This window comes from Phacochoerus africanus, chromosome X (genome assembly GCF_016906955.1).
Source record: "Phacochoerus africanus isolate WHEZ1 chromosome X, ROS_Pafr_v1, whole genome shotgun sequence".
NCBI lineage: Eukaryota > Metazoa > Chordata > Mammalia > Artiodactyla > Suidae > Phacochoerus > Phacochoerus africanus.
The window spans coordinates 34249769-34267471 of NC_062560.1; the positions used below are offsets into that span (position 1 = coordinate 34249769).

A 17703-nucleotide genomic window follows, 5' to 3' on the forward strand; every position below is an offset into this window, starting at 1 on the left:
AGTCTGTTTTCTGTATCTGTGAGCTTGCTTTTTGTTATTGTTGTTTTAATTTCTACATATAAGAGAGATCAGATGGTATTTGTCTTTCTCTGTCTGACGTATTTTACTTAGCATAATGTCCTGAGGGTCCATCCATGTTGTCGCAAATGGAAAGATTTCACTCTTTATATGGCTGAATAGTATTCCATTGTGTGTGTGTATATGTGTGTGTACACATACATGTGCATGCCACATCTTCTTTATCCATTCATTTACTTATGGGCATTTAGGTTGTTTCCATGCTTTGGCTATTATAAATAATGCTACAGTGAACAAGGGGTGCATATATCTTTTTAAATTAGTGTCTTTCTTTTCTTCAGATAAATACCCATAAGTGGGATTGCTGGATTTTATGGTAGCTGTATCTTTGATTTTTTTGAGGAACCTCCATACTGTTTTCCATCGTGGTTGCACCAATTTACATTTCCACTGATAGTGCACTTAGTGCTCAAGGCTTCCCTTTTCTTCACATACTTGTCAATGCATGTTACTTCTTGTCTTTTTGATAATAGCCATTCCAACAGCTGTGAGGCCATATCTCACTGTGATTTTGATTTGTGATTTTGATTTGCATTTCCCTGGTGATTAATGATGCCGAGCATCTTTACTGTACCTCCTGGCCATAAGTATGCTTTCTTTGGAAACATTTCTATTTAAATCTTCTGCCCATTCTTCAAGTGGATTATTTGTTTGTTGCCATGAAGTTATATGGGTTTTAAAAAAGTGTTTCGATATTAGCCCCTTACATGATTTGCATTTATTTTCTCCCATTCAGTAGGTTGCCTTTTCATTTTGTTGATGATTTCCTTTGCTGCACTCCATCATTAGAATTTATTTGTATTGATCGAACTGGGAAAGACAAATAAGAGAGCTGTCTTCTTGCTACAGGAAGGCATATTGGAGAGCAGCAAGTAGGAAATTTGAAATAAATTGGCCTAGAGTCCCAGCCATTTGATATGCTTTGAGCATATCAAAACAGTGTTTTAAGACTTCATTCTTTTGGCCTTGGAGAATCATGAGAGATAGCTAAGCTGATGACTGCTATGCTAAAACAGGCATTTGGTCTGACAGCAGCAAGTCCATTCATTCATGTGCACCACAGCTTCAGGCTTTTGAGTAGCATACTTGATTTTAGCACTGAGGGAAGACGGAGATGTCTTAACTCTGAACTTGCTATGAATTTGCCCAAGAGTACACAGTACCAGACAGTCATTCAAAGTTTGGGAAAATTTCTCTTGCTAACTACACATAGTTTCTGGGAGCCACTGTTTAAAAAAAAAAAAAAAAAAGATAACTTTCCTGCTTTTGAAAATTCCTAGCATGTGAGGATTTGTTCTAAGTGTTGATAAAGTCAAAAAACGTTTTCCATGTGAGAAGTGGACACCTGTCTCATGTATATAGGAGCCGTTTTTACCTGGAGGTACGTTTGCTCTTATATACTCATCCTTCTATTCCCAGTAATGCTTTATATTGTAAAGCACTTTTATCATTAACACTTTAGTTAATGTTTTTCACTGATGAATCATTTTTCACACTGTAGTGACTTTTCTTCAGAGGGTCATGCTGCTGATAAAATATCTCCATGTCAGTCCTCTGAACCCTTTACTTCACTTGCTGCATTTGACTGCTACTGAAAAGTTTATTATCTGATAATCACTTGGTGATTTTGAAAACAGCAACGGCCATTTTGTAACATAAAGTTTAATTTCTGATAGGACTAGAGACGCTCATTTTACTACACTTTTAACAAGATCCCCAAATTGGAGCATTTTTCCCCCCAGTATATAGTTCTTATTTATTTATTTATTTATTTATTTATTTATTTATTTATTTATTTTTTCCCACTATACAGCAAGGGGATCAAGTTATCCTTACATGTATACATTTTTTCCCCCATCCTTTGTTCTGTTGAGTATCTAGACAAAGTTCTCAATGCTACTCAGCAGGATCTCCTTGTAAATCTATTCTAAGTTGTGTCTGATAAGCCCAAGCTCCCGATCCCTCCTACTCCCTCCCTCTCCCATCGGGCAGCCACAAGTCTATTCTCCAAGTCCATGAGTTTCTCTTCTGTGGAGATGTTCATTTGTGCTGGATATTAGATTCCCGTTGTGCTGGTATTTGTCCTTGTCTTTCTGACTCATTTTCACTCAGGATGAGATTCTCTAGTTCCATCCATGTTGCTGCAAAAGGCATTATGTCATTCTTTTTATGGCTGAGTCGTATTCCATTGTGTATATATACCACATCTTCCGCATAAATTGGAGCATTTTGAACTGTTTTCAAAGGAGCTTTGTTCTACAAAATAATGTCTTATTTAACTCATTCTTTTTCAACATTTTTTTCATGAAGTAACAATTCTAGTTCTTATGAATGAAAAATACTGTTTTTTATTCTCTTTTCTTTAGTGGAACAGAGTTATGTTTGGCAACATTTATCTTTTATTTTATGTACCATCTAAAGGTGCCCTGATTTCATTTGTTGTGTAATAATTTGTTAAACAATACTCACTACATGTTTGGGAGATTGTATTGACCTTTTAATAATGCTGTCTCTTCTTAAAACTAATGTGATGTTAAGGTCTTAATTTTGTATGCATTGATTGTTTCAAATGTGTCTAATTTTTAACTTCATTAAACCAGAAAGCAGACATTATTTACAAAGAACTTTGTTTTTTCCAGAAGATCCAAATCAACCTGGTAATGTTTCACCTTTAATATTTATCATCACTGTTGCAAGATTGAAATGCACACAGACAATAGAAATACCATCATCTGACATTTTAGTGTTATATCTAGAATGTTTTATTTGGGGAATGTCAGTCAATATATAGAATTCATGATTAATGTGAAGTTCAGCACTAAATTCAGAGAAATGCCAAGCAGTCAAACAGATGTGAGAACAGAAAGTTAAGCCATTCTCAATTGATTAGCAGTTTGGTTCAGTAAGTCGGGGCAAACCAAAGCAATAACCATGTGTTTGGGAAAATGGAGGGTGTAAAAATTGCGCCACAGCTAGATGGCATTCTTTCTCTCTCTTTCATGTTTATACCTACTCAAAGTTATTGCCTTTCAGCAAGAGACCATTATTTACTTGAATAAAGCCCTTTTCTTTTAATTTTTTTATTATAGTTGATATGATGTTCTATCAATTTCTGCTGTACAGCAAAGTGACCCAGTTATACATATATATATATACATTCTTTTTCTCATATTATCTTCCATCATGTTCCATCACAAGGGATTAGATATAGTTCCCTGTGCTATACAGCAGGGCCTCATTGCTTATCCACTCCACATGCAATAATTTGCCTCTACTAACTCCAAACTCCCAGTCCATTCCTCTCACTCCCCCTTGGCAACCACAAGTCTGTTCTCTATGTCCATGAATTTGTTTCAAACAAAGTCCTTTTAATGTTCATTGCAACCAGAGAGACCACACATCATGGAGAACCATGAGTATCTCACAGTAAAGGACATTATGAAGGATTTCTGTATTGTCTGGGTTAACTGGGAAAGGTTCAAGGCATAGAGGAGCGGAATTTGCCACCCCAAAATGTGTCTCTTTGGAATATTATTTTAAGTAGGTTGGCTATTTTCTAAGGAACAGAAGACATGGGAAAAAGTCTAAAAACCAAGAAGGTGTTATACTTTTGTAAGAAACATTTACGTTTGTAAGGGAAGTCTCCCTTTGCGTGATTTTCACCCTGTCTGTACCAGAAGGAGGAAGATTACCAAATTTCTAGAAGCTTATCAATGGAAAAGACTTAAATATGCATAAAAACCATGCCTTTGTTTACTGTGCTTTTCTCGGTTACCCCCCAAGACTGACTCACCCCACCCTCAACATCCTCTTTTGTCTTTGGCTCAGGATGCTATTTAAGGTGAGGATTTCACCCATTTTGGTGAGTTACTCAGTTTTCTGGGTCTCTCCCATGTACACATACAAGTTAACTTTTGTTAGATTTTCTCCTGATAATCTGTGTCGTGTCAATTTAATTCTTAGGCGAGTCAGAAGAACCTAGAAGGATAGAAGAAAATTTCCACCTGCCCAACAAAGGAAACAGGGATTTGCCTTGACTGTATGTTGTCAGGGACAGTGGTGCTCCTGTTATTGAGTAACTTAGTAAATCTTATCTAGTGGAAAAAGACTGCAGTGAGGGTAATTCTTTAATTGGCAAAGAAGCAGTGGTCACTCATATTAGCCAGGACAGGGGGATGTTTGGTGCTTTGCGACTTAGACAGTGAGCTTTTTTTGTTCTGTGCTTAGGCAAGGTTGTGAAATGCTCTTGTTTTGTCTCACTTCATCACAGTCACTAAGTGACCTTGTATGCCACTGGTGTTCTGTGAGGAGACTCTTTATGTCCAGTAAGAGAATAACATGACCTAGCTGTGAGTATCAGGTCAGCTCCTACCAGTACCAAAGCCTAGTTAATACTGGGTAAGCTCTCACATTTCTGGGGCTGTTGTTCTCTTTTTCACCAAAATCACCATGTAGAATATATGAAGAATTATGCTTGCAACATGACTTCATCTGAAATGAACTATTAGAGCCTGTAAGAAATGATAAATTATTTATTTTACTTTCCCACTGTCAACATGTGCAAGTTCCAGTTTGTGCACATCCTCACCACCACTTGTGACTGTCTTTTTACTATAGCCATTAGGTGTGTGTTAGGTGGTATTTTATTTGGGTGTGAATTGCATCCCTTAGTGGCTAATGGTGTTGTGTACTCAGCATTTTCAGTTTCTAATATTTTTGCTTTTACATTTTCTTTTGTTATACCTTAATATGTAACAATATAAAAGCCTCTTACCCTTGTCCACACCATGTTCTTCTAAAATTAGATAGTTTCTTCACTTGTTAGGTTTCCAGGGTAGGTATTGTAATTTAAAAAAATTGGAAAAAAAAAGTAGAAAAAGTTAAAGTATATGACCAAAAATTCAATAATTAAAATATTACCAAAAACCATTGAAATATTAAAATATTACAAAAAAACCATTGAAATACTCATAATTGCATTCAATATAATAGGGACCCAGAACACTGAAAGTTTATAGTAGAATTTAATATGAATGTAACATTTCAAAACCCATAATATTTACTTCATCAGTAAATAGTGCTAGATCAGTTGACTGACATTTTGTAATTAAGGTAAAGTTAACTTTGTACTATACACCATGTACCAAAGATGAATTCTGAACATATGAAAAAAATATTAAGTACAAAAAGAGTCTGTAAAATACCTTTCTAGAATTAGTTTACTGATATTTTAGTTTTTTGTTTGATTTTATGTAAGTGAAACTTTGTATTTTCTGTACGTTTTAGTTTTTTTGTTATAATTTTATACAAACCTCATTAGTTACTTAAAGAAGAGTCCCTCTTTTTAAGAGTTTCTATAATAGTGAAATTGCTTGTTTCTTAAATTTTGTAAGAATTTGCTAGTAAAATCATCTGGGCCTATGATTTCTAAAAGGGATGAATTTCAATAACTAAATAAATTTTTTTATAGTAATAGAATTTATTTTTTAATTTTTTATTACTTAGATGAATTTATCACATCTGTAGTTGTACAATGGTCATAACAATCCAATTTCACAGGATTTCCATCCCACAACCCAAGCACATCCCCCTACCCCCAAACTGTCTCCTCCAGAGACCAAAAGTTTTTCAATGCCTGTGAGTCAGCATCTGTTCTGCAAAGAAGTTCAGTCTGTCCTTTTTTCAGATTCCACATGTCAGTGAAAGCATTTGATGTTGGTGTCTCATTGTATGGCTGACTTCACTTAGCATGATAATTTCTAGGTCCATCCATGTTGCTAAAAATGCTGGTATTTCATTCCTTTTAATGGCTGAGTAATATTGCATTGTGTATATATACCACCTCTTCTTGATCCACTCCTCTGTCGATGGACATTTAGGTTGTTTCCATGTTTTGGCTATTGAAAATAGTGCTGCAATGAACGTCGGACTACATGTGTCTTTGCGCGTCATGGTTTTCTCTGGATAGGTGCCCAGGAGTGGGATTGTTGGATCAAATGGTAGTTCTATTTTTAGTTTTCTGAGGACTCTCCATCCTGTTTTCCACAGTGGTTGCACCAATTTACAATTCCACCAACCGTGTACTAGTATTCCTTTTTCTCCACACTCTCTCCAGCTCTTATTGTTTGTAGACTTTTGGATGATGGCCGTTCTGGCTGGTGTAAGGTGGTACTAATTGTAATAAGGTTATTTTTTATTTTCCATTTTTCACTGAGTGAGATTTTATAACTCATTTTATGAAATTAATGAGTATCATTTGAATTTAAAAATATATTGGCATAATATTATTGTGTCTTTTCTCTTATATGTAACTCCTATAATTATTTTATTGCATTAAATATTGTTTTCTTACACTTTCTTGTATTTTTAATCATAATTATCACCTTGGTACACAGGAGTCTTCACTTACTTTCTAGTTTAATGATGTATTTATATGGAGATTCTACTAAGTATTATATACATCTTACCAATCTCATGTGGCTGATCTTATAATTATTATATGCAGCTGATCTTATTCAGAGTTCACATATCCTAATAATTCAGTTGTCTTTAGAAGCAAGATTATTTCTGCAGTAATGCGCATATCGCATTGTGTTTCCAAAGTGTTTTTAAAAACAATTTAAAATGTTCTGTGTTACTTGTTATAAATATAGGCACAAAAATCCTCAAAAATACTAGCAAAATCCTGCAACATTTTAAAAGAATTAAACAAAATTACCAGATGAGATATGTTCCAGGAATGAAAGGTTGGTTTATCATATAAATACCGTTGGCTTAAAAAAAATGCACAGTGTGAGAGTTGTGAGTTAAGTTTTCTTTGGGGCAAAATGAGGACTACAGCCTGGGAGGCAGCATTTCAGATAGTTCTGAAAAGCCACTCCAGAGAGGTAGGGGGAAGGTCAAAGTGTATGGGATTTTAGTGAAGTGGGGAGGTACATGCAGTCCAGCACACATTTTGCAGAAGGTTGATGCTAGTCACGATGAGCAAATAGCACCATGAAGGGTTTTAGTGCTTTTTCTAGAAACAGGGAGATGCAAGAATTGGACACATAAAATCTTCTCCTGAAAATATCTATCTGAAGACCTGTTCTGCCAGTTTTCCCAGAGCATGGCATGCCTCACTCCTGATCTCCATCCTGAACTCTTTCAGGGGATGTTGCAAGTTAGCAGCTCATGAGTCAATCCTTGTACAGGCAAATGGCAAGTGCCAGTCTCTAGTTCATAATACCAGTCGATGTTCAATGGTATATTAGTAGAATAAAAAGGAAAACAAAATAAAAATTTCAAAGGACACAGAAATAACAAAATCAGATATCTGGCCAGAGACTTTACTGAGAATATATAAAAAGCACTTAAAGTGGAGTTCCTTGGTGGTCTGGTGGTTAGAATTAAGTGCTTTTCCTGGTGCAGCCCAGATTCAGTCCCTGGTCTGGGAACTGATTTCCCACATCAAGCTGCTGTGCTCCGTGGATGAAAACAAACAAATAACAAACAAAAAAATAAATAATAAAACAAAAAACCCAACAAACACCACCAAAAAACCCCCTGAAAAACCCACTCAAAACTGAAAAACAACAACAAAAAATCCAACTGAAAATGGGCAAAGGCTTTTAATAGACATTTCTAAAGATTAGAAGATAAGTAAATGGCTGATGACATGAAAAGATGCTCTATGTAATTAGTCATTAGGGAAATGCAAAACGAAACTACAGTGGGATAGCACTTGATAAATACTGTGAGTAAAAATATGAAAAAAAAAGACATGTTACAACTAGTATTGACAAGGATTTATAGAAATTAGAACCAAATACATTGCTAGATAGATTGTGAAATGCTACAACCACTTTGGAAAACAGCCTAGCAACTTTTTCACAATACTAACAGTAGATTAACAATATGTTCCAACAATTAAACTCATTGGATTCTACTCAAAATAATTAAAAGTGCTCACACAAAAACTCCTATATAAATGTTTATAGAAGCATTATTTATAATAGTCAAAAAGTAGAAAAACTCATATGCCCATAAACTGACAAATGGATAAACAAAATATGTTATTTTCATAAAGTAGAATATTATTCAGCCATGAAAAGGAATGAAGCACTTATATATGCTACAGCCTTTAATCTTGAAAACATTATGCTAAATGAAAGAAGGCAGAACAGAAGAGGGCATGCATTTTATGGTTTCGTGTCTATGAAATGTTCAGAATAAATAAATCATAGTGACAGAAATTAGATTTTTACAGGGGATAATGGAAGAAATAAATGGGAAGTGACTGATAGCTAATAGATTCAGGGTTTATTTATGTGTTGGTAAAATATTCTACAATTTTAGAGTAACAATAATCATTACAATTCTGAAAATAATAACAGTGGACTGGACAATTGGGTGAAATTTATGATATGTGAAATTATTAATAAAGCTGTTGTAAAATATACTATTATAGTTACTTACAATATATATTACTTATGATATTTATAAAAATAGGTGAATTCATTTATTCCTTCAGTGCATAAAATGGTTCAGTTTTTTGTGTGTGTTTTTGTGTGTTTTGTCTTTCAAGGGCCACACCCAAAGCATATGGAGGTTCTCAGGCTAGGGGTCGAATTGGAGCTACAGCTGCTGGACCATGCCATAGCCACAGCAATGTGAGATCCAAGCCGTGTCTGTGACCTGCACCACAGCTTATGGCAATGCTGGATCCTTAACCCAGTGAGTGAGGCCAGGGATTGAACCTGCATCATCATGGATGCTAGTCAAATTCATTTCTGCTGAGCCATGACGGGAACTCCAAAAATGGTTCAGTTTTATGTGTAATAGCTGTATCTCTAGTTTATAATATTATTTAGGACCAGCAATTTTTTATAATGATTTTTATTTTTTCCATTATAGCTGATTTACAGTGTTCTGTCAGTTTTCTACTGCACAGCGAGGTGACCCAGTCACACATACCTGTATACATTCTTTTTTCTCACGTTATCATGCTCCATCACAAGTGACCAGACCTAGTTCCCAGTGCTATACAGCAGATCCCATTGCTTATACATTCCAGAGGCAATCATTTGCTTCTATTAGCCCCAAATTCCCAGTCTCTCCCTCTCCCGCTCCCTTTCCCTCCCTATTGGCAACCACAAGTCTGTTCTCCATGTAGGACCAGCATTTTTATGAATATTTTAATATTTCTGAATATTTAAAATGATGAAATCTAAAAAACAGATAAAATACAACTTCCAAATTAAAATTTTAAAAAATCTGTGAAACATCTCTCTCTCTCTCTCTCTTTTTTTTTTTTTTTGTCTTTTTGCTATTTCTTGGGCTGCTCCCGCAGCATATGGAGGTTCCCAGGCTAGGGGTCAAATCGGAGCTGTAGCCACCAGCCTACGCCAGAGCCACAGCAACACGGGATCTGAGCCGCGTCTGCAACCTACACCACAGCTCACGGCAACGCCGGATCGTTAACCCACTGAGCGAGGGCAGGGACCGAACCCGCAACCTCATGGTTCCTATTAGGATTTGTTAACCACTGCGCCACGAGGGGAACTCCTGTGAAACATCTCTTGACTTTTCTGGTTCCTGACAAATGGGGACCAGATGACTGCTGATTCTCTCTCTAAAAAACAACCCTAGACCATCACTTTTCAGACAGTTGTGTGAATATAAATCACTTGGAAATTTTGATAAACCATTTTTATGTTTCAGTAGGTTTTGACGGGGCCTGACATTCTTTATTTCCAGCAAGCTTTTAGTTGATGAATGTGCTGCTAATTCACATAGCACACTTTGGGGAGCAACATCTTAGGGGGAGTAGTGAAGAGAGTAGTAGATCAAAGGAATTAACCAAAAAGCAGAGAACATCCTTAGCATACCTAAGACTGTGGTAAAGTGAGATGGGGGCTTGGCAGCAGCCTTGTGTGTGAATGATATTATACAGGCATGAGAGCAGAGATTAGATAAGAGCTTTGAAGTTTGGTTCTTACCTTTTCCCAATATTGTCCTGGAGAAATATAGCCATCCTGTTCACACTGAGAGCCATGTTTGAGCAGCAACAGTCCATGCCAACTAGTGTTGGTTTGACAAGTCATATCAAAGCAGTTCCAAAGATAGAGGGCTGGAAAAAGCTTTGATCCCACTTTAAAATAATAATGGCAGCAAAAGCCATACAAAGAGCAAATTCTCATTTTTTATAAGCTATCCTGGGAAGCTGAGGCTGTAGGGCAATAAGTGACCCAAAGTCCAAGGAGGAGTAGGAGTTGAGTGAGGGTGGTTGGTGAATTGGTAGAAACCAAGTTTACTCTGATGAGAGAGCATGAGGTCTCTAGGGGCCACAGTTAGAGGGAGAGTCTATATATCCTCTTGAAAGTTTTTACTCCATTAACTGCCCTGGTTGCTCACAGAAATGACTGTAGTCAATCTGGAGAATATGACCCCTAGAGTGTAGACCTGGGGGAGGGGCAAGCAATTTGCCCAGACTCCTGTATTCCCTTTAGAACAAAATTGTTCATCTCTGGGGAGAACAGCAACACATACTGTCATCCTCATTGCATTTACAAACAAAACAAAACACCTTTAAATACCCTACCTCTCCCCCGGGAGAAAACAGGAATTTGACATGACAGTCAAGTAGAAAATCCCAAAGAATCTACAGACACGCTCCTAAACTAGTGCAAGAGTTTATTAAGGTTGTAGGATGGATATATGATCAGTAAAAAAAGGAGAAATAAATTCTATTTGTATTTAATGGCAGTAAACAATTACATATATATATAAAGCTATATACATATACCTATATTACTATAGCTATGTATAGTTATGTATATATAGCTGTATATGTGTATATATAGAGAGCACCATAGAATAAAATGCTTAAGTATAAAAGTAATATATATAGGATACATGTGCTGAACATTATAAAACACTGATGAAATAAGGATAACTAAATAAATAGAGAAATAAACCATTGACATGGCATTGAAAAACTAAATATTATTAAGATATCAAATTGATCGATAGATTCAATGCAACCCCAGTATAAATCCTACTACACCTTTTTTTTTTTTTTTTGGCAAATATCAATAAGTTGACTCTAAAATGTACATGGGAATTTTAGGGATGATGAAACTTCTCTGTCATGGTAAATACATGATGGTGTATCTCTCAGACTCCTAAAACTGTCTCTCAAGATCCACAAAAAAAAAAAAAAAAAACGAATGCTGGTGTATTTATATTTTTTAATCAACTAAGACATAGAAGCATTAATCCAGGATAGAATGCCCACTGTGACATATACACTAACTGCCTTAGAAATATTTGACCACCTCACTGAATGTAATGGAGAAGAAAGGAGCTGACTTAATTATATTTTGAGTACAATACCATGACTTCATAGTATAGAACTAAAGACAAAAAGAACTGTATGTAGACAAGGTACTCTAGTTTCTTACAGGTGGTTGGATTTACAATTCTAAAAGTACTTTATATGGATATCATGGGCTGTAAATCTGCTTTGGATTTAGTGAGAGCCACGTTTTTCACTGATGCAAAAAGAAGTTAGAAATAAGGAAAGGATCATAATGAATCCTGTGGTGCTGTATCAAAGTTGGTGGAATTAGAAGTCACAGTGTAGCACTTAGGTTTTGCTATATTTTTATCTGTTCATTAGCTTCTACTTAGGAAATTTTTCATTAGTTTTCCTCTTAGGGGTGTTAAATTCCTCAGCAAGATATTAAACTCTTTCAGGGAAATTTCTCTCCCTTCTCTGATGTCAGTACAAGGTAAGGATGGGATATTGAGAGAATACAGAGTGTATCCACTGCTGTTTTATAGGTCAGTTCTGGTTTTTTTAAGCTGTAAATCTCCAACCCCTTTCACATACTTACCCTACATGAGGAGGAATTTTCTGCAACAAATAGCAAAACTGGCACTAAACTTTGGAGTTACAAGAAACCCCATGCCTTCTGAGCCTTCTTACCCATGTTGATGATCATTGATCAGACATTTGAGCTTCAAGGTACTAGACAGAATGAGTAATTTTGAAATATCGAATTTTTGTTCCATTGCCCCATGGTGCTATACTCTTCAAAGTGGTTCCAGTACAAATTAAAGAGACACCTCACAGTTACCTGTAATATCTTACAGATGTATTTCATGTTATTAAGATTCTGAAGTTAGTTTGGTTTTTATTTCCAAAATAATACATGTTTTCTTTTCCAAGCAAAGGCAAAAAGTACTTTTAGAAAAGTGAAACGATTGTTATGTTAACTTTCTCTCTTTTTTGGAACAGGTGTTCCCTCTGAGAGATGGATAGTAAATTTTGACAGAGACCTTTTAGATGGCCTTGTTTTTGCAACACTGTTGGGAGCCTATTGTCCATTTTTGGTAAGAGTCCTGTTTATGCAGAGTGGTCTTCTCTTATTTGAAAGAACTTAGTAATTAAAATTCACAATATTTTCTGCAAACTGAGTATTTTAAAATCACATCTACATTTAAATGGCTAGCATTCCCTTTTTGTTTATTCTTGTATTTTGATTACAATAATCTACTAACAAATGTTAATATTTAAATGATTCTTTACTGAACTATGGGAAATAGTTAAAAAGTGGTACTTTTTATTCCATTACTGAAAGGTTTGATTGGTGTCTTTTCCAGATTGAGTCTCATTTTGTAAATATGTACACTCAGCCGAGAAGTTCTGAACAGTATCTGCACAACAGCCTGATTATTGTGAATGTTCTTCGTGAAATTGGCTTTGAAATGGGCATACAGGTGGGTGCCTTAAAATCATACATAATAAAAGAAGAAATTCATGAACTATGTATAGAACACATGCCTTTCTGTGTCTGGCTGATTTCACTTAGCATAATGTCCTTCAGGTTCATTCATGTTGTCACAAAAGGCAGGATTTCCCTCTTTTTTATGACTAAATAATATTCTATTTTGAGTATATATCACACTTTATCTCCTCACCTGTTGACATACATTTATGCTGTTTCTGTTTTGGTTTTTGTGAATAATACTGCAGTTGAACATTGAAGTGCAGATATTTGTGATGTAACTGATTTTATTTCCTTTGGATGTATACCCAGAAGTGGCATTGCTGGACTATGTAGTAATTCTATTTTTAACTTTTTGAAGAACTCCCACACTATTTTCCATAATAGCTACACCAATTCACATTCCTACCAGCAGTGTGCATGGATTTCTTCTTCTCTGCATCTGCACCAACACTTATCATTCTTTTTAATAATAAGCATTCTGACAGATGTGAGGTGATATCCACTTGTGATTTTGATTTACATTTCCCTGATGATTAGTGATGTTAAGCATCTTTTTATGTGTCTGTTGACCATTTATATGTTACTTGGAAAAACATTAATTTACTTCTTTATAGTATTCCTTTGTTCATATATTTTAAATCTAAATTGAAACTGTCTTTTCATTGGATATTGCTAAAATGTGGAGATTGAACTATGATTTCATAGAAATCTAACTGATATTTTTAAATGTATGTCCATCTAACTGTTCATAATAAGCAAGTAGTTCTGGTGATACGTCCAGTTTTCTTAAACCACAGCAGTGAAGGTTAAGTGCATTATTATTATTTTCTGAGCTCTAAGAATGAATTAAAGGAGAAGATTGTTTGAATATAGATATTATTGTTATTTAGTAGCAAATAAGAACAATTTTCACCTTGGTTTAAAAATACATGTTGATGTAGAGGTCACATTGTCAGTGTAGATTTTATTATGTTTGGATCTCAGAGTTGTAATTCCATATGGCCTTTCACATCATGTCCTCTGTAGCAACGATCGAATTTGAGTCCTTTGTTGCTTTAGAGTAATGAGGTAATATAATAAATGATTCCTGAGGTCAAAAAGTATATGAACTCATTGAATTATCAAGATATATGCAAGTTAAACAGTAAATAATATTCTACTAATTTAGTGTCAACGTAGGAAAAAATAAAGTGTAGAATTCAGATAAAGGAAGAGATCAGTATAATCTAGATTGGTCACTAAAGACTTTTGGAAAAGGCAAGACTTCTTTGGGGTTTGAATGGTCGGTTGGATTTGGATAGATGGTGCTAAGAGAGGAGGGTTTTTACTCAGAGCCATAAGCAGAATACATAGAATGTGGACAAATGATATACATTAAGGAAATTGTGTGAGTAAGTTGCCTTAGTTGAAGTTTAGGATTGGAAAAATAGACACAGGCATATATTGAGATCTTGGATATCAGCATAACAAGTCAGGAGTTTACTGTGTGGGTGTTGTGGAAGTAAAGGTGTCTACTCTTACAACAACAGTGAGGATGGATTGAGAGGAAAGGGACTGGAGACAGGGAATACAGAACAATAAAAATATAATTTCACTTGGTCAAGGAGAAAAGTATTTTCTCTAGTCAGACATCATTTTATTGGGGACCTAAAATAATAAGCCGGTATAAGAGACATTATGAGGTTTTCTAGATCTGGTGACCAGTCACAGAAGGACCCAAGAGGACCATTACAATAAACTCTGGGTTTTCCATTCTAAGATTCAGAGAAATTGATGATGCCATTACTCACATGGCTTGGTCCAAAGTGCTCCCTTATGCTGGCTGGAGACATGATGTTTCATAAGGGCTTGCTTGCTTCCTTATAGTAAAGTCACTTAACATGTTAAAGTCACTTCGTACCAGGTCTGACATTGTTTATATTGGTAGAGTTGTAAAGAGATAACCATAATCCAGGATTTGGGGCAGAGAGTTCTTTTATAAGAGTTTTAGAGATAATCTGAATAATTTGGAAGAATAAAAATGTTACTGGTCCCATCAGCTGGACAAATTGAATCTCCTGCATGAGATATACTGGATAGAACCAGCAAGGGGTACAGATATGGTTAAACCATACTCACGCCTTCAGAAATGTTAGTAAGAGTGGCATGTATGTGAAAAAGAGCTGATACAAAGCAGACGGAAGATACAGGAACGTGTTATGGGAATCAAAAGGGAGAGAAGTCATTTGAAAAGGAAACCAGGAAGAGTTGCATGGGACACTTGATGTTTAAGGTGACATTTGGCAAGGGTTCACAAGAAACTTAAAATATCTTTGGTTTTTTTTTGTTGTTTTGTTTTTTGTTTTTTGTCTTTTGTCCTTTTTTAGGGCCACACCCACGGCATATGGAGGTTCCCAGGCTAGGGGTCTAATTGGAGCTGTTGCTGCTAGCCTATGCCAGAGCCACAGCAATGCCAGATCCGAGCTGTGTCTGCAACCTAGCACCACAGCTCAAGGCAACACCGGATCCTCAACGCACTGAGCAAGGCCGGGGATCGAATCCAAAGCCTCACGGTTCCTAGTCAGATTTGTTTCCACTGCACCATGATGGGAACTCCAAAATATCTTTGTTTAGCAAATATAACTCATCATACATTGTGATTTTCCCCTTTGCATTTTCATATCCTCAGATATATTGACCTACAATGTTTATTTTATTGAGTAGCTGAAAAAATAGGTTTTAAAATTTGAATATCTACTAGAAAAAAATGTCGAGAAGATGTGTAAGATTTGATGAGTGGAGAAATTGACAATTAATTTATCTGATAATTACCAGGATTTGACCAGCCAGTTCCAATTCCTTCACTTATTATCAGTCTGAATTTATCAGCTGCATTAAATGGCAAAGTTTTAAAAATATCACCCTTAACTGTAATGAATTAATGCTGATGCTTAGGCCTTGTCTACATTTGAGTCCCGTGAAATTCACCACTAGACTTTATTAATGTTTAAGTGTCTTTTATTATGTCCTTCTTTGCACCTGTTGAAACAGTTGGATAAATTTCTGTGCCAATGTTATGTACTGTTGTGGAGTCTTGCTAGCTGGAATATAACAGTTATTACATATCCTCCTTTTCATGACATGCTTTATAGTTAAAGCAAAAATATTGTGCACATTATTTGGTCTTAACATACAATTTTTATTCCTTCATGTTGAGAGATGTAGATACACGTACACACATACATATCATTAACACAGAGATTCTGCTACACAAAATTCACTGAGTAGTGATAGAAGCTAAGGGTGAATAGATAATCTAATTTTTTTCTTAAAAATTAAATTGCATTTATATCAACTTGGATGCTTAATAACAGAATTCATAAGTAAAAGTGTTTTAAAAATAAATTCATTATTTTATGTTACATGAATTCAGGGAGTATAAGATTATAGGGATAGTTACTCAGTTCCTTGACAGAGTTATCAGAGATTCATTTTTGCATAGCCTTTCCCAGCCCATTGGCTTTATTTTAAGCAGGTGAACTGAGAACCACAAAGTTCCTAATGAAATTCTTACATAAAACTGTTATACAGCTATTCTTGGGGCTGGATACAGCTATTCTTGGGGCTGGTTGAATAGCACCTCTTCTTGTGCTTCTGATTTTCCATAAGGTAAACTTTCTCAATGGTCCCACAGCGTACTTCCCATTGCATATATCATCGACCATAATTGCATCCCATGCTTGTAATTAAACCAGCGTTTGATAAAGGTAATAGCACAGCCATAGAAATTGGGATTCTTAGTAAAGAAGAAAGGAAAAAAATGCTGTTGGGCAGTCAGTCAGTAGTGTTCTCTGTAGGATTATAGCATGTCATTGGGTGCTGCTAGTTATGTTTAGTGTCCATTTTGAAAGCTGGTGATATCTTCAGGCCACAGCAAATTAAACCCATCATGAAGGTCCAGGACCATCTCATCTCTTCTTCTTACTGATTAAGACACTGAGGCCTAGGGAAATCTATTGATTTAGTAAAGATTAAGGCACTTTGTGGTTTCAGGACTTGAATTTAGCTTACTAGACTTCTACTCTATTATTTTCCTCTATTATGGCATTTGAAAAAAAAAAAATTCCCTGTCTTTTGTTAGTCCAGTAGGAAACTATCATTGGAGGAAAGCTGGATCAAGACAAGTGAAGTTCTTCTAGGTTAGAACTATATAGAGAAGGGAGGGATTATATCTTTGAAAGATATCTAACATGAAAATCTTATTTTAAACAAGCCTAACTTAGTTTAACATTTGGCTTTTTAAGCCTAGGATTGACTAAAATGCAATTTCTTTAGGTTATTTTCATTGAAATTCATCATAAAGAAAAGCAGGAATGCTCTTTTCAATGTGTTTTTTACTCTAATACCCTAATAATCAAAAATATTTTTCCATTAAGATAAGCATTTTTTTTCATTTCCAAAATACTGCATCTTCATCCTATTACATATTTTTTAAAAGATGAGTTTTTGGAATAATTTCATGTTGCTGCTTATGTATTTTATGCTGTAGTCACTAAAACAGTATTCAGAAGACTTTTACTGACCTCTGACTTGCCACGAGCTCTGCTGTTTTCCCCATGAGCACATTTTCCATCACCCTAGATAGCCCTCTTGGGATCACACAAAATCTGTATTCCATTTTTTAGTTTGTTCTTGATTTTCCCTACATCTGTTGACTAATACTGTCTTTAGTGAAGAAATGTGAGATGACAGAATACAGATGAGAAACTTTGGGGTCCTGGTATATTTCTCATTTTTCTTCAGATTATGCTCACTAGCAGCACTCTACCCAGCTGAGGCTAGCCAGGTCCCCCACTTTTTTCCCCCAACA

At 35.5% G+C, this 17703-nt stretch overlaps 1 protein-coding gene across 1 annotated transcript in view; it reads left to right on the forward strand.

Annotated features, from left to right (window-relative positions):
* The window catches only part of CFAP47 (cilia and flagella associated protein 47), a 443526-nt gene that overhangs the window by 180989 nt on the left and 244834 nt on the right, over nucleotides 1-17703 (forward strand). Inside the window, exons 34-35 of the mRNA XM_047764176.1 lie at nucleotides 12362-12456; nucleotides 12727-12843. Of these exons, the coding sequence (XP_047620132.1) occupies nucleotides 12362-12456; nucleotides 12727-12843 (212 nt within the window). The remainder of the gene's footprint in view (nucleotides 1-12361; nucleotides 12457-12726; nucleotides 12844-17703) is intronic.